General features: G+C 35.1%; 1 protein-coding gene across 3 annotated transcripts in view; it reads left to right on the top strand.

The window, feature by feature from the left end:
• Window positions 1-25,296, top strand: part of DOCK9 (dedicator of cytokinesis 9) — a 116,740-nt gene extending 91,444 nt beyond the window's left edge. The window contains exons 38-53 of one of the 3 annotated variants that reach the window (XM_034060108.1): window positions 1,138-1,181; window positions 4,409-4,524; window positions 6,091-6,228; window positions 6,508-6,690; window positions 7,331-7,444; window positions 7,583-7,798; window positions 9,535-9,592; window positions 10,377-10,483; window positions 15,774-15,896; window positions 16,305-16,418; window positions 17,928-18,074; window positions 20,288-20,498; window positions 20,921-21,111; window positions 22,061-22,161; window positions 22,323-22,461; window positions 24,063-25,296. In XM_034060108.1, the coding sequence (XP_033915999.1) occupies window positions 1,138-1,181; window positions 4,409-4,524; window positions 6,091-6,228; window positions 6,508-6,690; window positions 7,331-7,444; window positions 7,583-7,798; window positions 9,535-9,592; window positions 10,377-10,483; window positions 15,774-15,896; window positions 16,305-16,418; window positions 17,928-18,074; window positions 20,288-20,498; window positions 20,921-21,111; window positions 22,061-22,161; window positions 22,323-22,461; window positions 24,063-24,185 (2,125 nt within the window). In that variant the 3' untranslated portion in view covers window positions 24,186-25,296. Of the gene's footprint in view, window positions 1-458; window positions 596-1,137; window positions 1,182-4,408; window positions 4,525-6,090; window positions 6,229-6,507; window positions 6,691-7,330; window positions 7,445-7,582; window positions 7,799-9,534; window positions 9,593-10,376; window positions 10,484-15,773; window positions 15,897-16,304; window positions 16,419-17,927; window positions 18,075-20,287; window positions 20,499-20,920; window positions 21,112-22,060; window positions 22,162-22,322; window positions 22,462-24,062 lie in introns of all 3 variants that reach the window. The other 2 variants (XM_034060107.1, XM_034060106.1) reach the window with 2 other exon arrangements.
• The last annotated feature ends 1,099 nt before the right edge of the window (window positions 25,297-26,395 follow it).

Raw genomic sequence — 26,395 nt, 5'->3', positions numbered from 1 at the left:
AGTATATGGCTCTTCTCCCTTCCTGCTTGGGTAAGATGTACATAATACCTCAGTTAATTCCTGCACTCTTGTTGCATGTCTGCTTTCTAATTTTACCACTGTATGTCCTAACTTTTTTCTCAATTTTTTGCAATCAAAATAGAGGATTTGGTTCTGAGTTCTGAATATTTTCAGAATATTTATGTCCTCGAATACTTACGTTTTCAAAAGCTCTGAAGTAAATTTAGCATTTCAAGAGCAACTGCTTGTGTGCTTTTGCTTTCATGCTTTGAAGTTTTCAGAAAGAGTTTGCTGTGATGCGTTTTTAAGCTACCTATTTTTGTTTTATAAATAAAACACTAAATAGGTTGCGTTATAGTTCTTTCTCCAAAATTGCTTATGCTTAACTAACACTTCCTGTCTTGCTGCAGTTTGACATGTCTAACTTTTGCTTCTATCCCATTTCACCCATCTTGCAGGAACCAGGAGGGGTTGGGATCCATAGTTCATGATCGAAAATCTCAGACATTGCCTGTTTCCCGTAACAGAACAGGGATGATGCATGCCAGATTACAGCAGCTGAGCAGCCTGGATAACTCTCTCACATTTAACCACAGTAAGTCTCATGACATGATAACATTCATCATCCTTAACCAGTACCACAACACCAGAGACAGGTCCCAGAGCGACACCAGTGCACTTCAATGACTTTTATTGTTCTAGGTCAAAGGAATAACTGGATGGTCTGTTCCTTGCTGTATGATAGAACAGTCAGTGCTGACTGATGCCATAACATGGAGCATGGTTAGCTAAAGCATATTTTAAAATTGTATTGTTCTTTTTTGTTGTTGTTTGTTTTTTGTTTTTGGTTGGGTTTGGGTTTTTTTTAATTACATGCACCTCAACTTTGTGCTGCACATACTTAGAAAATTTAGTTATCTTTTTTTATTTGCTTTAGTAAGCTTTACTTTTGCCTTCCATTTGGTCTTAAAAATGATTGGTCTAAAATCATATGCACTCTGACCGTATCTCCATGTTTTGACATCCTCTAAGGAGAAATTAGTTTCTTAGAATTTCTGCAGAGTTTGTGAAGCCCATGATTTGGTTTGTCTGGAAGTGAAAAAGCGTCCAATAATGAAGTGATTTTTCTGTTTTCAGTGTGAGAAAGATATCAAGTATTCTTGGGATTTCTGTAGACAATGGTAAGATATAATGAGGTTGAAGACAGCTTGTATAAGGCTGCTGTATTGAAAACTAAATCTGCTTCTGGCCTATCTTTTTAAACATGCTGCTTTTAAATTGCAAAATATACTGGATGCCAATTATTCTGAAGCACCATTTTTCAATTTTCAGCTTCAAAACCCAATGAAACCAGTTGACTAATCCAGTAAAACACAACACTGATACTGAAAAGAATTATGTGCAGTAAAGCCATTATTTAACTCTATGTTCACTGTGTCCATCCTTTTATTTCCCAAAACATATCTAACTATCCATTAAAATCTTTTAGCTCATTATCTGTAGTGAAAAGCAACTATTAGCCTAATGACAGCAGTCTCACCACATAGTATAATGAAAAACTGAAAAAAAAAAATCCCACCAAAGCTCTGTGTTTATAAGTGCATTAACTTGCTGTTCAACAGAAGAAATGCAATTCTTTGAATTTAAAAATGTCAGAAAACTATGTAACTGTGCGAATTACTTTTTTCCTTGTAATCAGTCTACTACTGCTGCATCATGATAATTTCTAGACGTTTTTTGATAGCAAACAAAACAGCTTTTACACTATATGACAACATATTCAGTAAGGTAAAATACTTTGTAGATGAAGACTGTAAAAAAAGAAATCTCTGGGAAATAAATAACACTGCTGTTCCTAGGCCCTCTGCAAGGAGTTTTCATACTTTCAGAACTTCACAAAGTTTACTGACTTTAGAAACAGTGAGCTGAAAGATTTTAATAAATGCATGCTTCTGTAAAAATAAACTTTCTATTCTTTCCCACCTGAAGGAAATGAATAAAGGAAGCTGTGTCATTCAGCTAACTTTGCATAAAGTGATAATAGGTTGGGTTTTTTTTTAATGTTGGACATTTAATAAGTGTCAGAATATTACACCTTGTATTGACCAAGGTTTTACAAAGTGAAATTATGTTTCTGTAAAAACCATGTCAAATGTGAAATTGAATTTTGTATCTTTGGTCTTGTTGTTGTCTAACTTCTGGTTTTGTTTAGTTGTCAGTCTGCCTGTATCTTGGATCCAGAGTTGTTTTCAGAGCTTGAATAAAACTTGTAGGCATCATCAGTGGGATACATACAAGAAGGACAAAAGTGGTGGAAATAGTTGCTTTACTTACTTCTAAAATCATGATTCTTTGTAATAATGTAAATTGTAAACTTAAAATTTCTCCCTTTCTAAACATATGAACAAGGAATAGAATTGAAGTCATAGTGTAAGTGATATTTCATGTCTGAGGAATTTTTTGTGCCTAAGTATGAAAAGAATAGGCCCTTTTTCAAATTTCTAAAGCATCTCAATACAAACTACAAGAATGTAGATTTATGTGTATTGCTTGAGTGGGAGGAGAGGAGGATGCTCAGTTGAATAGTGACATGCAAATGCAGTAAAATACAGGAGATATACCTTGATCTGTAATAGCTGTATATTATCATTGTCAGGCTTTAGTCATTAGATATTATCTCATTTTTAGTGTTCTTAAATAGTTCTGAATTCAGTTACTCTGCAGTAGTGTGAATGTGTGGGGGCACAGTCGTGTATATCCAGGCAGATGTCCATATTATATGGGGTGATTTTAGTTCTATAGCTTCTTTTTAAGTTACATGGGAAAAATAGATTCCAATGTGTTAGTTATACATGAAGAATACAAATCATTTTCTCTAGAATAGGAGTGAATTGAACAAGCATAATTTTTTATTATGTGCTTGGGAAAAGCACTCCTAAATCAATCTTCTAACTCAATGGAAATGAGTGTTCCTTTACATTTACATCCTGCACAAAACTTCTAGCTCTAGTGATAATGCAGAGTAATCCATTTTACCTCTGTTTGTATGTTCTAAATTATTTATGTGAAAAAAAAATTAACTCTATGGAATTCTGTCCATTGACTACAGTTTTTGTGTGGTATTTATAATGAACTTCACACCTCCTGAACTGGAAGAAGAAACTTTCTTTAAAGAACATGTCCTCTGTCCTCAGCACATTTTTCAAAATAGTTGTTATCTTTTGGTATCTTTAATGTTACTAAAACCACAGGCTAACTTAAGGATTTCAGGCTACCCAAAGGTGATTTTTATGAAGAAGGATTTTTCTTTTAATTTCTTTAGGAAAAGAACACTTTAGGTAAAAGACAATATTTGACAAACAGCTGTCGTTTGCTTTCAAATGCCAGTTGTTCCTCTCTGTCATTAGAGAGGTGAAGATGTAGCTGGCTTAAAACCACAAAGTAAATGGGAGGAGGAAGAGCTGGATGCAGAGAGAACATAAAAAAAAAAAAAAAAGGAACAATAAGTATACAGAAAGAATATATAAATTCAAAGAAACTGATGGTTATGGGTATGCATGCATAGTTCAGCCAGGGAAGCAAGGAGGTGCAGAAGGAAGAGGCCAGGTGTCATTATGTAAGAATATATAATTTCTTCTGTTCTTTTCTTGGTCTGTACAGGTTTGTCATGCTGTCATTGATTTAGTAATGCCAGGTTGACTGGAGAACTAAAATGCATACACAATCCAGACCAAATTTTTATGAAGGAGCTAGGGCACATTTGTCAGTCTGGTTCTTAAAGGTTAGGGATTATAAATGGCATATCCTGCTTCAGTACAGCTTATAATATGTTTTAAAAATTATTTAAGTACAGTATGGAGCTAGAAGCAATACAATGTTTTTACTGAATATGGAGTTACTGCATGGTATTGCTACAGAGCGCAAATAATTATTTGGGTCTTCAGTTGCATATACGTACATGATTATATTCCTTCAATTCTTAGTGTTTTGTATTTTTACAATGATGGACTTATGATTGACTTTGAGATTCTTTAAATATTGCTAAATTACCAACATACATTTTTAGCTGTAACTCCGTTCTACTGCAATTCTTATTTTAAGATTACATTTGTGTGTATAAGCTGTATATTTATATTTATATACACATATATATGAACATCAGACATTTATTGTTTAAACTGCTATTTAATGCTTCTGTTGTTGAAATTAGTACTTAATATATTTTATGATTTTTGCAAATTATGTTAGAATAATTATATGCACTTAGGAATTCTTTTTCTGTATTGAGTACTAACTTCTGGCAGGCTTTTTACTTCTTAATCTTTCCCTAGTTTGGCAAGTCTTTTGGAAATAAGAAACATCTAAATGAATATATCCAGCACTTACACTTCATTTGGAATTTCTGTAGGCTATGGCCATTCAGATGCAGATGTTCTTCACCAGTCTTTACTTGAAGCAAATATTGCCACTGAAGTTTGCCTTACAATTCTGGATACTCTGTCATTATTCACAATGGCTTTTAAGGTTTGTTCTTCTCTTACTGTTAATATCTTCCATAACTATCTTTTAGGAAAATACTCAAATATTTTAAAAATTATATTTTATAGTCTAGTAATATAGCATTGTATTTTTAGCACTTATAGCATTGTGCTTCATTATTGTGTCATGTAAAAGCTGTTAACCTCTTGCAGCAAAATGTTTTGGCTTCAGTTACTCATTGCACACAGGCTTCTTACTGATCAGCAGTAATCTGTCTAGATCTTTGACCTCCTGCAAGCATTTGTATCTTGATACACAGAGCTTGAAACTGTACTGAGTTCCAGTCTGCAAGTCAACATTATCAGAATGTTTTTTAAAGGAGGACTGCCTACTTCAGTTTTTTAATATTGAGGAATACCCAAAATGACTATGACTATCTGGAAGTTCTTTAGCGTGGAGAATGTTTTGCATCACCCTGAATAGAAAAGGGGACATCTGCAGTTACACACCTCTTCCATGTTTAAGACAAGCTACAAGAGTCCAGATCTGCAGTGGGCCTCAAGAATCTTATTTAAAAATCTGTTAAACTAGATTGTTTGAGTTAATATTACCTTAAAACTTACTTAAGACACTAATGGAGCTGCCTTGCAGCATACCATTTGGATGCTTGTATATACCAATGACATGGAAGAGTGGAGTGTGCAGAGAGGAGATGCAGAAGGTGCAGGACCTAGTAGAATCATGTTGGAGGGCCAGTGGAGTCAAGAAGGAGGAATACTTAACATGATCCTCTCAGTTCTGGACTCCCTTGGCTGGATTGAGCAGTCCCTGGATTGATTAACCTATTCTGATGTTTCGTAAGAGGAGAGACCTCATTGTTTCATCCTCTACTCCCAGAGGAACCTAGTGCATGTACTCAGTGGACAAAGGGAGAAAACAGGTCCTCGGAGCAAAACAGAAGTAATATTAATTGTTAAAAGTAGATGCACAGCCAGTACCTGTGCTAGAGAAATCGGAGGAGGTCAGATTTAAAAGAAAGCTTGGATGGAAGGCAGTTGATGATACAGAAATCAGGCGTAACTGTGCATTTTGTGCCTCAGAATGAGCTTTGGAATATTGATGCAGGTAAAACTCTGAAAAGTAACTAATATATTTGTTCTTAAGAGGCCTTTCAGTTTCAATTCTGTTACAGTATTGAAAGATGGTGAGTGGTTTTGGGGGAGTTTGAGAGCATTGCTATCAGCAAATTCCACTGCTATGAGAAAATTCCCCTGTGTGAGCTGCTAAATCCAGTGTAACCAAAGTGTGTTAGTATTTGAGAGTGCCTCTCAAAGAACTGTTAATCGTAATTGATTTAATTAATAGCTGTTTCAAACAGTTGTGTTCTATTATCCTATTTAGAAACTAAGACTTTATTTATAAGCAATATTAATAAAATATTAGAAATGTATAATTAAGGTATTGTAATAATCGTCTTGGTCATACTGTGCAGATTGTTTATTGTTGTTATAATTTTTATTAAATGCTTCCTTCTTTTGGATGATCTGTATGTTCTTAGAATAGTATAAATGTATCACTGTACAAAACTACATTCTCTCTTTCAATTTAAAGAATCAACTACTGACTGATCATGGGCATAATCCACTGATGAAGAAAGTATTTGACGTATACCTCTGCTTCCTTCAAAAGAATCAGTCTGAAACAGCACTGAAAAACGTCTTCATTGCTTTAAGGGCACTTATTTTTAAGGTAAGAAGTTTAAAAATAGTTAATCTTCAAGTATTTTTCAATTTCTTTAGTCAACAATACATTATGCAAAAAATTAAGAACTAAATATTGGTTATTGTGGACTGATCTGATCCCAGCAGTGTCCTTTGAATTGCTGTAAAAGTTGTATTGTCTTGTGAACTACTATGTCTATTTTTTCCACAGTTTGGGAATATTAGTATATTTGTATTTTTTCTTGTTATCTTTATAAAGAACTGAAGCTAGTTTTGATGAATAATTTCTTTTCTACTTTTTCCTCAGTTTCCTTCTACATTTTATGAAGGTAGAGCTGATATGTGTTCTGCACTGTGCTATGAAATTCTGAAATACTGTAATTCCAAACTGAGTTCGATTCGTACTGAAGCATCACAGCTACTGTACTTCTTAATGAGAAATAATTTTGATTACACAGGGAAGAAGTCTTTTGTTAGGACACATCTGCAAGTTAGTATACTTCCTTTATTTTTCTCTTTTGGTTTGAAATATTGTATTTGTGGATGCACAGATGCAAAGCCTGTCCAATAAAGACATAAAGGAAACTATTTTGTGTTCAAGAATGGTACTATTCTAAGAGCAAGAAGATGGCAATAAAAGCATGTTCAGTACAAGGAAATACAAACAATTTCATGTCCTTGTGTTTCATAGGAAATAATTTTTATTTGTCTGTAGCAGATGTTCTGTTTTGTAGACGTTAATTGTTAACTGGCATACCCTGTTGCATCTGAAAAAGGAAAAGAATGCAGTCACAATCAAGTTAAAGTCTAAAATAAAACAAATACATAGAAAATCGTGTATTCTGTCAAAGCTGGGAACAACAGTTTAGTAGTTTTATGACCTCTGGCTAGTTCACTTGGCAGTCAGTCTTTAGAGCAGAGAATGCATGTGCATTAAATTTACACAAGCCTGGTTTTTCTTGCCTATGTTATTGTACAAGTAACTTTGGAAAAAAATCCCAAACAAATATAATTGAACTGAAGGGAGTAATCTTTCAATTAAAATTCCAGTTCCTTTGCAGTTTCTTCATAGGTGCATCGCAAGGGTATTTCATTAAATATGCACTAACAAGACACTTGTTTATGTCAAGGTTATTATTTCAGTAAGCCAGTTGATTGCGGATGTTGTTGGAATTGGAGGAACGAGATTTCAGCAGTCCCTTTCCATCATCAACAATTGTGCCAATAATGACAGAATGATAAAGGTCTGGTTTTATTCTTCTTTCCATACTGTAAAAGGATGCTTGAAAACTATCATAGGATCTTTTGCAATTATGTTTCAACTTGTTATTATTCAGATAATAGAAAAAGATAGTAATTAACCTGACTTCTCTGTGTTTTAGCACACTACATTCCCTTCTGATGTTAAGGATTTAACAAAACGTATTCGTACAGTACTGATGGCTACAGCTCAGATGAAGGAGCATGAGAATGATCCAGAAATGCTTGTAGACCTCCAGTACAGTTTGGCAAAATCTTATGCCAGTACACCTGAACTAAGGAAGACATGGTTAGACAGCATGGCAAGGATCCATGTTAAAAATGGAGATCTGTCAGAGGTAAGAGAAAAAAATCACACTAGTTTTAGCTTTGTAAAAGCTTCAGGTTATCTTTCTTGAAATTAAATGTACTGTATGTAGTTGTTAGTGTGTAATATAATATGCACTTTTAATAAATTTTGAATTGTTAGTAGATTAGTTTGAATGGCTGATAAGTTTATGTCCCACTCTGTTTACTAGTATAAAGTATATGTTTAACAGCTGTAGCTGACACAGTGCTAAACCAGGAATGCTCAATGCAAATCATGGAAGACACAGACCTTCTACTTAGAAATATCTTTGTTATCAGTTGCTGAAACACTTAAAGCCACTCCTTGAATTTCTCTCCAGTTGCCTTTACAGAATCAGCTTGATTCTGTTCCAGACTGCTTATTAAAAAACTCCTTGTGTTCTTAAAATTGAGAAATAACAATTTTTTTTGTTTGGAAAAAAGCTATCTGATTTCACTGTGCTGTTGAAATATTTCTTTATAGCAAAAATGAGAGTTGGGAGTAGGATATTTATGTCTTGATGTAAGTATTTTGTCAGCATACAGAATGCATTTTGTCTCTTTCTGAAAGTTTGCTCCATCTGAAAGTACATCAGGTTGCAAGACATCACTGAATTTCATAAACATGTCTGTTAAACTTAGAATCATGTAAATGAGTAAATATCTTCAAGAAATAGTAGCTGCTCTCTTACTCATGTCTTAGTACTAGCATTCTTTTCTAATATATGGTAGCAACACAGAAGACATATCCAAAATACTCTGTTACTAGCTTGTATTTTGAAGGAAGCAACTTCCATTCTCTCAGAAGAAAAGCTCTTGTAGTCCTTTTCCTTTTCAGGTCTGGTTTGATGTTTGTTTGCTTTTGGTTTGTTTTGTTGTTTTTTTTTTAAATTTGACTCTGACTGCAGCTAGATGAGGACCTCTGGAAATCACCAAGCTCAACCCCACAGAAAGTATGAAATAGAGAGAATTTCTAACATACACTTACTGTTTTCATTCACCTCCATTTTCTGAAATTCTGCAACCTCCTTCTGTAAATAGTGCAACTGAGAATTACAGTTAGAATTACCACTTTGCTGTATGCCTAAACCTTTTTAGTAAAGGAAGAAGCTTGAATCTTTATTTTTTGTCCTTTCTGTGGAGAAAAACGATCAATTTCGTAAAGCATCTCAAATATTTGAGACTGCTGTCCGTCTTCTCTTTATTCTGTTTTCTGGACTACAGCAATCAAATTCCTTCAAATTCCATTAATTGGTGAGACTTCTCTTTTTCTTTTGCTGCTTTCAAATGGTTTGTCACCAAATTTTATTTCATTATTCTTGGTCTGGAGCCAAAGAAAGACAAAACAGATTAGCAGAAGAACCATCAGAGGCTGAGTAGAATAATTAATAGATCTTTTGTTTCACATAACACTTAAAATACACACCCCCCCCCAAAAAAAAAAAAACTGATTTGCCTGTTTTTATTTTAGTTTGGTGTACCTACCTTGTAATTCATGATCCATGGTCACTCAGGTTGTGTAGTGCTGTCCATGCTACACAATGCTGTGGTAAAGAGTGAGTGCTCTTGCACAGGTATTGTTTTGCATAAATGAGGTGGAGAATTCTTAAACCAGTCATAGGACTTCTGCAAAACAGCAAAAATTAAAACCAAAGAAATTATCTTAGCCTGTGGCTCTTACAGACCTTGGGTTTAGTACTTCCATTATAATTGTAATTTACAAGATTGTTACATATTTCTGTTTTAGGCAGCAATGTGCTATGTCCATGTAGCAGCACTGGTTGCAGAATATCTCACACGAAAAGGTATGATTTTGAAATCTTACTATAATGTTTATATATTTTTCAGTATAGTTTAGGATAAGCAATAGTTTCCCTGAGGAAGTTGTAGGCATTTCATTATTATGAGGAAAAAATTCTGCCCTAACCAGATAGTATATTCATGTATTTAAGAGTATACTTGCATATCTAAGAGGCAGCATTTCAGATTAAGGGGAAGTAAAATTTTTAGGAAAGAAAAAAAAAACGCTAATTTTACACCAGAGCTGTGAATAGCTGAAGTCAGACCCTTGTCAAAGCAAACTCACCAGTGAATATTCTTGTTCCACAAGTAATCTCTCACTGCATTTAGGAAAATCTGTCATTGCCAGAGAAGTCAAAATAAATTCATAGAAATTTTTAAATGCTGAGTCAGTGATAAGTGTCATATAAAAGTTACTTCCTCTCAGTAATATAGAGAGTCAGACTTCTACCTGTGGTATTTCCAGGAGCAAGAAAAATGCATTTGAGGTAATCATTCAATAAAACCTTTTGTGGTCAGACTCCCACCTGAGCAGAAAGAATCTTTTTAGGAATGAGCTCGGAAACATGTGCTTCTATATTATTTAAATGCTACAGAAATAGTGAAAACAAGTGTGAAATAATAGATGTGCTTTTGTCCTATTTACTGATTGCTCTTGGGGCTTTAATTACTATGTGTAATGTTAAGTGTTTTTTAATATGTCTTCTGCCTTATCCGGCATCACAAAATGGCCTAACAGTATCCTGGTGGAATAAAAATAACTTGTCTATTTTGCTTTTTCAATGACAGGGATGTTTAGGCAAGGTTGTACTGCTTTCAGAGTAATCACACCTAATATTGATGAAGAGGCTTCAATGATGGAGGATGTTGGAATGCAAGATGTTCACTTCAATGAAGTAAGTAAATGTAAGAGTGTTAGAAGTGATGCACATTGAAGTGCTGTTTGTTTTTCCAAGTTTTGTGTTTCAGTCTGGAGGCTGGCTAATGTGATGGATATTACAATTATTTTCTTAGCTGCTCTTCTGATCCTAAAACTGAAATAAAATACTTCTGTGAGCTGTCTCAGCTTTAGAGAGTTTACTATATATATTTGTATTAAATAAAGCACTAGCGCATCATCTCAACACCACCACTGGAGTAAAAGTAAGCAAAATTTTCAAACTTAAACAGGGAAGATTTAGGGTAGATATAAGGAAGAAATTCTTTACTGTGACAGTGGTGAGGTACTGGAACTGGCTGCCTAAGAAAGCTGTGGCTGCCCCATCCCTGGCCAGGTTGAACAGGGTCTTGAGCAACCTTGTCTAGTGTGAGGTGTCCCTGCCAATGGCAGGGGGGTTGGAAGTAGATGATCTTTAAGGTCCTTTCCAACCCAAATCATTTGTGATTCTGTAATTTCAAAAATGAGTTTTTAAGGTAGTTGACAGGATGGACACTAATGTGGCTTATTAGAGTTCGCAAGATAGTTTAGGAGAAAAAAAGCCCAACCCAAAACCAAAAAAAACCCCTAAAAAAACCAACAAACCAAAACCCCAAACAAGAAAAAAAACCCTACTTTGATTTAGAATATTACTACACCAGCAATCATGAAAACGTGTTTAGTGGTTTGTTGTTGGTTTACAGTTTCCTTAAGCAAATCCACCATAACAATGGGAATAGTTTTACTGACACCAGACTTACATCAGTGTTGATTTTTTTTCTGGCTTAAGTTTCACTCCTTGTGTCTTCACTGATCCATCTGTGCTTTACAGTAAATGTTACTATTAAGAAGCTTACGTAAAAAGAAAATTAATAATCTTTTTCCTGAAGAGCTACATCTGCACTATGTATTAGTCAGTATAGGTGGTGGAGGGAGGAACAGACTGCCTGTTTATATATATATATATATTTTGTTTTAGTATGTATATGGAGAAAGTGTATGACAATTATTTGACTCTGCAAATTGTGGCTATACGAACAGATTTAGGAGGAACAGATGAAAGACTTACGGGTTTAAGCCTGGGTTTAGGTCTACAGTACCTGTGTTTTACTCCTAAGTTCTGGTTGTGCTTCACTTTGTAATTTTAAGACAAAATTCATTGACTTGCCTTTTTCTGGGAAGGCAGGAATTGGAATTAACTTGAAATTATGAAATACAGTGTTTTTTCTTTCCAAGGACACGCAATACCAGATTGCTTTGCTTGTTTGTTTGTTTTAATTTATGTGCTATAGTCTTTAAACCACTGCTTTTCCTGATCCAGCATGGAATTTAGCATGTTACTCAAAACGAAATGTAAGCTGCTGTAAGCAAGCCAAGAGTTGGGTTACTAGTGACTACTGCTGATGGAAACTTTTGTTAGAAATTCTTGTCAGTATCTACCTGTCAAACCATTTGACAGATGTAAATTCTTTTTATTTTTTAAATTGAAAAATTTTAAAATTTATCCTTTTTCTCATTAGTCAGTCCCTGCAAGAAGATTATACTGCTTTTTCTGGGACATTGAACCCTACACAAATTTATTTCCATCTCTCAGCATTTCCATGGAATGGAAGTAAGCCAAGAGTGAAATTATAAGTCTGTGGAGCTTGCAAAAGCATCAAATCTTGCCAAATGTAATTTTTCTCTGCATGCAACCCTTTTTAAACTTAACCATGTTGTACTCTGACTCACTGAGTATTGAAAACAGTTACTGTTTCTCAGATACCTTCTTATAGTTTGTCCCAAGGAGAGTAAAAATAGGGAAGAACTCTGTGGTTTTTAGTAGACTAAAAATCATGGATAAATTCGGGTGACTAGTATTTTACAAAAGTACTTCAGAGCAGGTAGTCTAGTTGCTTCATGAATAGAAACATATTCATATATGGACTGTTTCCTCAGTGTGTTCTTATATGAGCAAAACTGTACTAGTCTAAAAAAAAGAAAATCATATTGGCTACAGAAATCAAAGCAGAAACATATCTTTCAAGCTGTACTTTACTGCTACTTTACTACTGAGCAAAATGGTGCTCTAATGGAAATTCTTCCTATACATGGTAACAAGAGTCATGTGGAATTTCTTAAAACTTAGGATTTCCCTGGATACTTGTTACATTAAAGTGAAATCTCTAACAGACTAATTACAAGTAGGGGTGATGAGAGGGCATCTCCTAAAAGGGGCAAAATATCTTTTATATTCTTCAGATGATATAAAGTCTTCCAAATTAAGTGAAATTTGTCTCAAGCTCTTATGTAGTTTCTCATTTTAAAAAATGAAAATTTGAACGTTCTCAATTCTAATAATAAAAGTATTTCATTTCAGGCCAGGATTACCCTGACTCATTTCCTAAACTAGCCAGTTGGGGGGAAAAAAATAAAAAATAAAAAAATTTGGTTTGATTTGGTTCAGTGGTTGGGTTTTTTTAACAATGTTACTGTGTGCATTTCAATTAAACAGTTGTTTACCCAGGCAGCCTTCTGAGCAGCACAAGCCAAATTCTTCTTGCAGTACCAAAAAAAAAAAAAAAAACCAAAAACTTCTGAGTGTCAGAAACAGGAAGGTAAAAGGCTGAAATCTGATATCCTTTCTGTGCTAGACTTCGCTGTGAGCAGTCCATCTGTGAGACATCTGAGCTATGGCTAACAAGCCTGTGGCAGGTGCCAGTTTCCATGCAGATAAAAGTTGGAAACAATTTAATTCAGATTTTTTACATTTTTTCCCCGAATAAATTTTGCCAGAATACAGCTACATCACAGATACGATGTCAATCTCTACCTCGCTGTTTGGGCTTGGGATTCTTTTTGTCTCTTATTTAGCTATGACTTTCCATGGGAGGATTTTCTCTAACTTGCAGATTGGTAAATGAAACCACTTCAAAGGTCACATCGTATTATAAGTGATCAACATCCAGTGTAATTCAATATATCAAAGCACTTTATGAAAAGCAGAAATAGGTCTTACCCAAACACGTAAGATGCCTGAAGTATGGTGGTAGAGGCTGGTATTCTTCAGGGATACTCAGGCTGATTTTGTTCGACATCTTCATTAGCAAAGTAGGTCATAGGATATGGCGTATCATCAAGTTTGTGGGTGAAACTAAAGGATATGCTGGGGGGCAGGGCTGCTGTTTAGAGGGATCTCAAACTGAAGCAACACAAAGCTTCTCAAAGGTCTACAAAGACAAGTGCAAATCCTTGTATCTGTTAAGAAATCACCCAGTGTATCAGCTCAGACTGGGGATAAACTGGCTAGACAGCAGCTCTCCCGAAAGACCTGGGAGTTTTGGTTCACGAGAGTTTGAATGGGAATCATCAGTGTAACCTTGTGGCAGCAGAGTCCAATTGCATGGTGGATTACATTAGGAAGAGCATGGAGTCAAGAAAAGGAGAAAAATGGGATTTCCCACTTCCACTTGGCCTTTGTGGTGCCCCATCTGTAATCTTGTGCCCAGTGCTGTGCCCTCAAAGTCAAGAGAAGTATCAAGAAACTGGAAAGTCCAGCTCCTAAGGTGGCTAGTGGAAGAATCAGAACTTTTCGAAGAGGTGTGCCATAAAAGCGTAAGAGGCCATTAACAGGTTACAGACAAAACTCTGTATGGGTATATGGGGAAAAACCCCTTTTCGCATCAGAACGGATAAACACTGAGACAGGTGGCCCAGAAATGTGTCCTTTTCCTCCCTCCTATAATTTCTCCACACATCTTTTGCTTTTTATGTATTTTTCCTCTATGCAAACAAAATTCTGCTGCTTTGCTGTATTTGGATTCCCTCTGATGTCTGAGTTAAGGCTCTTGACATAAACCAGTGTTTGTGGATAGTCTTGAGGGCCAGCAGTGACAGTGGTCTTTCTGTTATCACCACCTAATCATTGATGGTGATGATACTGGGGAGTCTATACAATCCCATAATGACTGGGGAAAAGGAAGAGATGTTTTGGGGACAGTTGCAGCACATAGATAAGGGTAGCATTTTTCAGTCTCTTTTTGCAATCAGTGTTAAAGTAGACTTTTCTTAGTGATTTCTTCATGCTGTCTTAGTCCCCTACCAAAGGGAGGAGGGCAATGGAATAGCACTGAATCCCTTCTAAGGATAAAATGTTATTTCCAGTTTTCACCACTACAATGCAAGAATGATACCAGAAGGTCTCAAAGAGTAGAAATGTCATGTCGTCTGATACTCCTCAGTCTTAGACTTGGGTTCTCTTGGAGGTTCCTGGAACTCCAGACATGTTTGAAGAGGACAGATTTATGATAGGGTTTGCAGAAGCATATGAGTTTTTTCACAGAAATTCTTTTGCACTCAAACTGTGACCAACTATATGACAGCTTTCTCATAGGAGCTATAAGCTTTCCATGGTATCTGTAAAATTGTTTGTTGTTAAATGAGTTAATGGACTTAGCCAAGTAATTTCAAATTTATGAAAAACAGAGCAAACTATTGTTATCTTAGTTTTGTTGCACTGACTGAAGCAGAAAAAATTAAATGCATGGAAAATAAAGAATTATGACAAATTGAAGGGACTTTATAGTTATGATGTAACTGCTCTAATGCAGAATTCATGCTTCCATTCTAACATACCAAAAAGCATAGTTCTTATTTAACCTTAAATAACTTTTTTTTTTTTTTGCAACAAGGATATTAAATTCAAACCTGACAAATCCAAGGTGGTTTCTTTCTTGTGAATTTGTTTTGACCCTTCAGGACTTCTCAGCTTCTCTCACTTTATAGTTTGATTCTGGACCAAGTGTTTCAGATTCCACAGTTATATCTTAATAGCTACTCTGAGTACAGATTTTGGTATTGTATCCTTTTATCGTTAATGGCATTTGATAATTCCCTTCAGAACTGCTAGTCGAGTGTTTGTATAAGCTGTCTTTTTAAAATAATGCTCTTTGTGCAAAACCAAAAAAAAAAAAAAAACAAAACAAAACCAAACAACAATAACCCAAGGAAACAAACTTTGGGGAAAAAAAAAAAAGGTAAGACAAGGATCTCAAGTTAAGACCTAGGGTCCTCACACAGGTGTCATTTGCAGACCTACGTGGTCAGAAGTATCTAGACGAAAAATGCTGTTTGTCATAAATACAAAGAATATAAGTGCAGACTCAGTCCATTCTGTTTTGTTTTGAGGCAAGATCTCCCTTTTCATTGGAAAGAACTGTGGTGTAATTACTTGCTGTGCTTTTCATGAGTACTCAGTACTTTTCCTTTTTCAAATGTGTATCCAAATCTAGGATGTGCTGATGGAATTGTTGGAGCAGTGTGCTGATGGACTCTGGAAGGCAGAACGCTATGAACTCATTGCCGACATATATAAACTTATAATTCCTATTTATGAAAAACGGAGAGATTTTGAGGTAGTAAATTCATCATAAGTAAATTCAAGAGAGGAAAAAAAAGTTCTGATTTTTCTGGTCTTACCTGTATGACACATTGGACATCACAGAACAAGAATATTTAAATTGTAAATGAAATATGAATGTGTTGAAATTTTTGTTTTAATTTTAAATAATTAAATTTTTTTCCTTAAATAATTTTTTAAAATAGTGTATTATTCCACGCAAGTTTTATATTATTGTATGTATTATTATTATTTATTAAGTTATATTATGCTATACAATAGGTTTATATGCAAAACTTATTACTGCTGTTCAATGAAATAATGCTTTTAGTTATTATTAACTACAAGGACATAAATTATTGTTGTTTTAAGGGAGGAAAGTTCTAATTTATTCATTTACCCCATGACTGTTTCTTATTTTTAGAGGCTTGCTCATTTATATGACACTCTTCATCGAGCATATAGTAAAGTAACAGAAGTTATGCATACAGGCAGGAGACTGCTGGGAACTTATTTCAGGGTAGCATTCTTTGGACAGGTGAGTTTTGTTTAAGTTTCTTTTGTAAAATAAATTCAGGTTCTTCTTACTGCGTAGAGCAAACAGTGTTTACTATTTCATCATCTGTATTGACACCATGACATAAAAAGCACAAGGAACGTGTTCTGTAAGAAATAAATAAACACCATCTGTAATTTATTTTAAAACGTGCATCAATACCAATACAGTTTCTTTCTTATTTTTCTCAGTAAATTTTTTGCCTTTTTTTTCCTTTTTTTTTCTTTGATTTACTACCTTAAGGCAGCGGTAAGTTTTCTATGATATCAGTTCTTAGCAATGTATTGACTTAAAGTCTGTAGTGCTACAGTGTGGTTTGCAAGGCTGCTTCTTAGATTGGTATGCATTAATGGCCATTGCGATTCAAAAAACAACATTAAGTTCCATTAGAGAACAAATCACTCTTTTTCTATGCATCAGTATTGCATGCTTCGAGCAAAAGTACTGGCTCTGTATTGGACAGCTTCACATCCTTTAATATGTGTCTAGAATGCATATGTATGGTACCACGCAGTATCAAGTATTACACTTTCTACATGCATAGCCCAGTTGCTTATTGTTCAGCTGAGCATGGAGAATTGTAAAATGCTCTAAGCAGTATAACTTTACATGTATTCTGTTGTTTTTTATAACTTTATAGCAATACCAGTTTACAGACAGTGAAACAGATGTTGAGGTAATTACAGTAACTGCTTACAAAGCAAGCAATGCAGTAAAAACTACTGCATTTCACTTTAGTTTGATGTGGGTATTTTTGTCAATCTAGCCTGTGTTTATACATGATATGTTGTGCTTTTCTATTTTGTCTGTTCCGTTTATGACAAAAATATTTGTTTTCTGGTTGCAAACATGAACTCTTGACATGGCTTGTTGTTTTAAACCAATGACCTGTTTCACTTCCCATGTACTCTATTTTGCTTTTAGTTACTGTTTTAAGACAAATGTTTTATGTAATAAAAATAAAGAAGTATATGCCAGTCTAGTACAAAATAAAATTAAGATCATTACAATTAAATTTCATTTTAGATAATTCTTAATTACTACCTAAAGAAAATTTTTGGAGTATTTTTATGTTAGCTATTGCCAAAATACTCACTTGTGAATCAGATAGTCCTGTTAGGCAACAAAATTTCTGTTTTGGCAAGTGAAACAGTGCTGAAAATTCACTTTTGAATAAAAGTGAAGAGAAGTTATCTCAAAGGCTTGTCACACCATAAAATTACAACAAAACTTTAAAATTTTAACTGTGTTTCCATCATCTTTCACTCATTGTGTAGTAGAAAAGTACATTTTTCTGTTTGTTTGTTGTTTTGTTTGGGGTTTTATCCTCTTAGGAAACTTTTACTTAGATTTTAATTTCTCTTCATTTATGTTTGCTTGAATTCTGATGTTAAATGTTTATATTTGCTTTGAACCACACACATTATGTTCATTTTGATCATTGTGCTATGTGTTTTTTCCCCAAGATTTTGATTATTTTGTTTTTTACAGGGATTCTTTGAGGATGAAGATGGAAAGGAATATATCTACAAAGAGCCCAAACTCACACCACTTTCAGAAATTTCCCAAAGGCTTCAAAAACTCTACTCTGACAAATTTGGATCTGAGAATGTTAAAATGATTCAGGATTCTGGCAAAGTATGATCTTTATTCACTCTAAAAAAATCTAATATATTACTTCACTAATCAACTTGAAATACTGTAGATTCACTGTTATTTGACACACAAATATATGTGTTTAAAAACTCTACTGGTTGAAGGACATGAGGGAACTATTATCTCATAGTAAGTTTATCTTTAAGAACAACCAAAAAGCTTCATTACCATAGTGTTACCTCTCAAAATAATAATTGCATCTTAGAACAAATCTGAATTATGATAATATTCTGTGTTACCTTTAACTATATTTCTTGCCAGTTCATGCACAGTCATTTTTTGGTAGTTTTTTCCCTTTTCTGCCCCTCAATAGCAGTGTCCAGACTTTCTTCTGAAGTAAGAAACAGGCATCTCTTCTGAGCAAAGTAACAAAAGTAAATAACATTCTAATTCTGTATCAGTTGTTCTCCTTATCCTTTGCTGTCTGTGAGCCTGTTCAATTTTATAAATGCTTAAGCTGTAGAAAAAATATGCTTACACAGAGTCATCTGGTTAAATCTAAATTTGTCATAGGAAATGCTTTCCTCTGTAATTGAAGGCTCCAAAACTGGTGAACTGAAGAGGGCTACAGTGTCCTGTACACTGAGAAGACCAAATACTGCACAAGATGCATTTGTGTATTCCTCTTGTTCCCTTCCCCACACAATTTTTATCTTTTAGTTGGCTTCAGACTTTATGGTGATCTTTTGTTATGATTTTCTGTCTTCTGTTCCTTGATTCCACCAGTAAGATCACAAAGTTCTGAGCTTCTCGACCTGAAAATGCAGCGATGGCAGGCTTTTCAATACTGGAACTTTAAAAGAAGAGGAGGACGTAGGCAAGGGCTGGATTTCATGCTGTGGATGGCGAGGGATTTATATTGTAATCTCAGTTTTTCACAGCTCTTCCAGTTTACTGAATTTTTTACAGTTAATTATAATGCATTTGTCAAAACCGCCACTTAAGTTCCAGTCTAATCAGCTTAAAAAAAAAACAAACAAACCCTGATTAAAAAAATAATTAAGCAGCATGTTCCAATATGAAAAGGATAACAGCGGGGAGATATTAGCTGTTCCCACTTTACTCCAGAGCTTACCTGGTGACTTCATGTGTGTATTACTCTTTACTATGAGGGTGGTGAGGCACTGGAACAGGTTGTCCAGAGAAGTTGTGGCTGCCCCATCCCTGGCAACGTTCAAGGTCAGGCTGGATGGGGCTTTGAGCAATCTGGTCTAGTGGATGGTGTCCCTGCCCATGGCAGGGGTGTTGGAACTGGATGATCCTTATGGTCACTTCCAACCCAAACCATTCCATCAGTCTTTTTTGTATTGTTTTTCCCACTTAGTTTATACAAGTGAAATGGCTCAGAGACAGGCAGAGATAATGTGAATGTTTGACATGGGACTAAAATGGTAGGCAACAACTTTCAGAAAGATGCACAGATTTAGGGTGCCTTCTTTATCCCATGGTTGGGGGAATTAACAAAATTAAAAAAAAAAAAAATCCTTGGTCCATTTAGGGACCCTGTTTGGTGAAGACTTAGGATGCCTTATCTGTTGATACTGGAGACAGTTGCTCCTTTTACCAAATGAAAGATCTGCCAGTCCATGAGGCCCTCACTCATCCAGTCCTAGAAGCAAAATGAACTGAATAGTGAAGCCTTCAATTTGCTCTGCTCTCACCACTGTATTCTTTGGGACCTTCGTTGGGTGTCAGAATTGAGGCAGGCAGGCTGGGAGGAGTGCCTTCTGGAGGTGATATCTGAACTATATATGATGTAGGGGTTTATTTTTAATTATTAACGGGTTTTTATAACTAGCAATTTCACATCTCCAGTCTACAAATTGTAACAGCTTCATGGAAGACAGACATTGATTTCTGAGTTTTCTCTACCTGTGCCTTCCAGTATTAATCATGGGTACAACTTGATAATGTGTTTTTGTTTGTGGTTCTGCATACAGCAGTTATCAATGAGTATTTAAATAAAATAACTAAAAAAAAAACCCACAATATGCTATAAAGCATCATTTTATGTTCCTTCTTCTGAATAGTTAGAAACTGAGAGCAGGTAAGCCCTGTGACAGCATTAATATATCTTGTGTTTTCAGTAATGTAAGGGTTAAGAGACCAAATTTCCAAAAGTTGTGTAACTTCAGTTAAATCCACTTTATTCACAATTTCAGCTATTTGATTATTTTTTTTTACCATTTTTAAAGGTAAATCCTAAGGATTTAGATTCAAAATATGCATATATTCAAGTTACACATGTAACTCCATACTTTGAAGAAAAAGAGCTGCAAGAAAGAAAAACAGATTTTGAAAGGACTCATAACATTCGTCGCTTTATGTTTGAGATGCCTTTCACTCAAGCTGGTAAAAGACAAGGAGGAGTAGAAGAACAGTGTAAAAGACGGACTATTTTAACAGGTACTGATTGAATGCAAATCTTCTTTAAAAGGAAACTTATTTGGGGGGGAGGGTTATACTTAATTCCTGATACTAATTTTTCCTATATGTTGTGTATTTTGTCAGAAAAAATCCTTTCATAGATTTCACACAACTGTTGGAGGCAACAATTGCAAAGTATACTAAAATACTGTTAGACAAAACAACCTTTTAAAATCAGTAGTTATTAGTAGCAGTAGTGTAGGTGATCTTTCTTGGCTTTAAAGCTATGCATATTTACGTTTTCAATATTTTGTTTTCCTGTACATTTGGTAGTATTTCTGTTATATAATGTTATTAAATTGGGCAACTGATTACTTCAAAATGAGAATTTAGCATAAAATTCTATCAAAGCACACCTTATTGAAATACTTTAACTATATGAAACTTTTTTCCACCCATAGCTATACATTGTTTCCCATATGTGAAGAAGCGCATTCCAGTAATGTACCAGCACCACACTGATTTAAACCCAATTGAAGTAGCCATTGATGAAATGAGTAAAAAAGTTGCAGAACTGAGGCAGCTTTGCTCTTCAGCTGAAGTAGATATGATCAAATTGCAGCTGAAGCTACAAGGAAGTGTCAGTGTTCAGGTAAGACCATATGCTTTGCCATCCAACTTGAAATTTCACTTGCTTCTGGCCTTGAACAAGTGTATAAGTAGCGTTTTATCATTTGTTTCTATTCTGTATATTCAAGAATGTCCTAGATTAGAAATATCATCACTGTTTGTGGCTATTTTTAGAATAGAAAAAGCAACAAAAGTGTTTCAGGTAAATACTTATCATGGACAGCTACATGAAAGGATTAAGATTCATCCTTGGAATTTATGGTGGTCTGAGTCACACCAGGTTTTGGTTTATAGTTGAAACTACCATAAAGTGGTGACTTCCCATATGAGAATGAATGAGCACATTTTGCCTAGGTCTTTCACAGTAGGTTCAACACAGTCATTACTTCTTTTGTATTTTGGTAAGATCCCTATGGAGGTGAAGAAGTGACAAAATATTGGAGTGGGGTATTAGCAGAAAATCTCACTGTCAAAAATTTTTGTTTTGCCTAAGGATGGCAAGATCTGAATGTGTTAAAAAGAAAAATCAATGCTGAATCTTTATGATTTTTCACAATAAAGTATATGAAGCAATTGTAGCGTATATGAATCAGTATGGTAAGAGTCTTAATTAACAAGTGATAGGACAAGAGGTAATGGCCCCAAGCTGCGCCAGGGGTGGTTTAGACTGGATATTAGAAAAAAATTCTTCACTGAAAAAGTGATCAGGCATTGGAACAGACTGCCTAGGGCAGTGATGGAATCACTGTCCCTGGAAGTGTTCAACAACCATGCAGATGAGGCCTGCAGTGGCATGGTTTAATGCTCTTACATTCCAACTCCAGCAGTTATCTTCTGAAGTAAGTCTAGCTTTTTTGAAATCCATGTGTTCTCCTAAGAAAAACAAATCGGACAGACGCCTGTAGTAGGTTTTATTGCTAAGACAAAATGTCAGAGAACTGACTTTATTTTGTAATTCTTGTTCTTTTTAGGTTAATGCTGGTCCATTAGCATATGCAAGAGCTTTCTTAGATGATACAAACACCAAAAGATACCCAGACAATAAAGTAAAGCTACTAAAGGAAGTTTTTAGGTATGTTTTTGGGAGGGGGAATGACTTTATCAAGACTTAAAGAATTCTTTTAACACTTTAGTTTTCTGACTACCTAAAAAACGTGATGTAAGCTGGTATTTTGAATTAACCTTTTGGATTTTATATTCCTGATTGAGATCTTCTTTTATTATCTAAACCAGGCAATTTGTTGAAGCTTGTGGACACGCTCTGGGTGTAAATGAGCGGCTTATAAAGGAAGATCAATTGGAATATCAAGAAGAAATGAAGGCCAACTACAGAGAAATGGCAAAAGAGCTTTCTGAAATAATGCACGAACAAGTATGTGCTGAAATTAATTTTACATACCAGCATTTAAATGTAGCTGTAATGTGAACCCACTGGTAAAAGTGTATATAATGCTTTATGCAAAAGGGTTGTTTCAGGTTTTTTTGTATGTTTTTCTAGTAGAGTATAAGCATATCACGGAATTTTGGAACATATTTTTTTTTTCTGTTGGTGAATTTTCTGCAGATGCTTCATTAAGAAAGTAATTCTGGTTGGCACCAGCCTTTTTCTTTGTAGGAGAGGAAGACTACAGTAAAGACAAAACATTTAATGACATGAATATATATGTCATCTATATTTCATATGTGTAGTTACAGGGGTCTCTACTGAGTGACCCAAAGACCTTAGTCTATAATTCCTGGTGACTAAGGAGGATTTAATCTGCGAAGAGCCCTTTTTCTTTATATTTTGAGGGTATGAGCATTTACTTCGCAACAGAGAGTTAACTATCTTTCATGAGGTATTCCAACATGATTCACTATAGGCAAGCTGCACATATAGGAGAAGGAAAAACAGAACTCTTATGGAGTGAGATGTAGGACCTTGCATCTGGGATCTATGGTAGAAATGTTTCCTGACATCAAAGGCAAAGAAATTGTTTCCAGGAGGACATGAAGAGCTGAAGATTCATGCTTGATCCATGCGTTCTTGATGTTTTTATTTATCTCATATTAATCACTCCAGGTTCCTTTTCTTTCCTCCACTCTTACTTGTATAATATTTTTCGCAGAGCTATAGAGCAGCTCATGGTTCTTAACTCTGAAAACTTGTATTTCTTGCCTACAAGAAATATCATGTGGTGTTACTGGGGTATATATTTTTTTCCAAATTAGATTGGTCACTCCCCTCATGGTCAGAATCACTGAAATCTTTAAAAATGTTACCTTTACGTGCTTGCCTGTTGCTGTATTTGGAAAAATAGCTTCTCACAATGCTTGTTCTAATGTCATTGAAGAAACTACTAGATGTCTTATAAAAGCATGGGTTGTAAATAACTCCAACATTTTTGTTATGGAAAATACAGAAAAGTATTAAATATTTTTCTCTTTTTTTTTTCTCCTCTGCTGCTTGCCAATATGATCAGCTGGGATGGTAATTAGTTTTGTTTATTTCTGCTTTTATTTTGTCTGAGCTTTGTAACATTCCTTTTTCCACAGAATTTCTAATCTCAGTGTCAGTAAACTTATAGCTGTTAAGAATTAAGTCTTTTTTGGTGCTCTGGTAGGTTTTCATAAGAAATGCTGAAATCATACCTCTTAAGTTAAAAAAAAAGGAGGGGCAAAAACCAAGCCTGTTGTCATTGTTGAAATTCTTGAAAGTTAACACAAGAAATGAGAGAAGCTATCCAAGCTTCCTCTGCAAAGGACAGTATAATACCTAAATTAGAATTGATATTGGAGAAATAACTAATGACCTTCTAAATGTAGTAGAGGATGGCTGAAAAGAGTAACCATCCTCAGAAAGATGCCCCCTGCTCTTGAGAATGTACTGGAAAGTCGAGTGGGTGAGAAGCAAGTTACAAAAACGGCTAGCTGTTTTATAAATGTTTGTGTCATTTTGTAATATTTTGATAAATACATGTTTTCCATTTTAAGATTACTCCTGTTGAAGAAAAGGCCAGTGTTATGCCGAATTCACTACACATTTTCAACGCCATAAGTGGAACTCCAACAAGCACAACAGTTCATGGGATGCCCAGTTCTTCTTCAGTTGCATGATTGTTTTGTAAAGGAAAGTCTGTTTCTTTTTTAAAGTATGTGGATTTGCTTCATTGGTGTGCGAACTCAGGATGATTTTGAAGCTAAATGTTCGGCACGTGCAAGCTGCATAATCCATACGAATGTCTGAGCACACTTAGCAAATAGCAGTTACTGGTAATAATCTTTTAGAGTAAGAGAGGCACACATATATATTTTTAAATCTTGCTGGTAACATTTAAAAGTATTCACAATGTCATTGCAGAAGTGTGTGTTGGAAAACTATAAAGTTGAAGTTAATTTCTCTTTTGCATTAGAAAGTATTACCAAGATGAATTGCACATTACAAAAAAGTGTTGTGGGATGTAATTTTGCAGACGTAACGTTCAGGTGTTCTTTTTGTGTATGGCACATAGAGATTGATTCCAAGTACAAGAACTATTTTGAGGCTAGACAGAGACACTAGTTTTTTGGGTTTAACGGAACTGACAGTAGTAGTTTTTGTACCATTTGGCAAATTGTTGTGCTTTATTTTATACCTTGTTGCATTTTGGAGGTATGTGAGCTTAGATCTTATTAAACAACTAAATACAACCAAAGGTCTGTATTAATGAACACTGAGTTATACTAAAATATCAATAGTAGTAAATTGTTATGTACATATTGTTTGTTAATACAGTCCGTACAGTCTGTACATAAATGTATTACATTTCTAAGCATTTTTTAATATTCATACCAGCTGTTATCCTTCTGCTTTCAGTTTATTGTGAAAATATGCTCATTCCAAGTATATGCAGACTTCACAGTTCATTTATTCCTGTATATAAATAAGTGCAATATAAAGATGTATACAGTCTTTGCTATGTTAGGTTTATATGCAGTTATTAAAAGAAGAAAACTTTTTTGCCAAAGCAATGGAGTATGTAATTGGTTATCATGGTTATTGTGGTAAATGGTGGTATAATTTAAAGCTTTTTCCATGTTCTTATTCTTTTAAGACATTAATTTAGTAATTTTATATTTGGGGGAAATAAAGGTTTTTAATTTTATTTAACTGGAAGCACTGTTCTGCTGTAATTAAACATTCCGTACTACATGTATATTAAAAAGAAAAAGGTAGTTACTTTTCTCACTGTGTACTCTGGTTTTTACTTTAGATGTGTCCCTGGAAGCTTGATAAGAAAAAAAAAAACAAACTGGCTTTTTGCAGCTTGAGTATGAGATGAGATGCAGGCACTTCTGGGGTTTATTTCATATTCCTTGTCAATGAAGGGAATTTAGGTTATTAGTTAAGACATTGTTTTTGGATGCATCACATTTGACTCAAATTACATGTTACAGTAGCTAAAAATTGTTACTAACCAGTACAGTTAATATCTGGAAGTCTTTGAAACTTTACATCACATGACAGTAGAAATCATCTTTTCCTTATGATCTTCTGAAAAGTAGATCTGTGGAGAGGGACCTGGGCTGTCCCTCTCCCTGTGCTCTTGTGACCAAGAAAGCCAATGGCATCCCGGGCCAGCAGGTCCAAGGAGGTGATTCTCCCTCTCTGCTTAGGCTCGATGAGGCCACACCTGGATTGCCATGTCCAGTTCTGGGCTCCCCAGTACAACAGAAAAATGGAGCTCCAGCAGCAAGTCCAGCAAAGGCTACTAGCGTGATTGAGGGTCTGGATCATCTCTTACATGAGGAAGGGCTGAGCTGGGCCTGCAGAAAAAAAGGCTCAGGGGGATCTGATCAATATGTATAAGTACCTGAAGGGATGGTGTCAAGAGGATGGGGCCAGACTCTTCTCGGTGGTGCCAGGCAAAAGAACTAGAGGCAATGGGCATAAACTAGAACACAGGGAGTTCCACCTGAATGTTAGGAACTTCTTTACTGTAAGGATGACCTAGCATTGAAACAGTTGCCCAGAGAGGTTGTGGAGTCTCCTTCCAAGAGCCATCGGGACACAATCCAGAGGAATGGGCTGTAGATAACCGTGCCTGAGCAGGAAGGTTGGACTTGGTGAGCACTGGTGATCTCTTCCAACCTCAACCATTCTGTGAATCTGTGATACAGTTTACTGTCATTTTCTGTAGGTAGCATGAAACTCACCTGTTGCCATCACTCATCAAAGGTTTTTCCAGAACAGCTCATCCTGGCAGTGGAAGGCTGGATAACTCTGCTTTTTCCAATTATATTTCTAGAAAAAAAAAATCCTGTTTGTGTAAAATCCTTTTCCTCAA

This window comes from Melopsittacus undulatus, chromosome 2, assembly GCF_012275295.1.
Source record: "Melopsittacus undulatus isolate bMelUnd1 chromosome 2, bMelUnd1.mat.Z, whole genome shotgun sequence".
In the NCBI taxonomy this organism is placed as follows: domain Eukaryota; kingdom Metazoa; phylum Chordata; class Aves; order Psittaciformes; family Psittaculidae; genus Melopsittacus; species Melopsittacus undulatus.
This window is presented reverse-complemented; position numbering and strand designations above follow the sequence as displayed.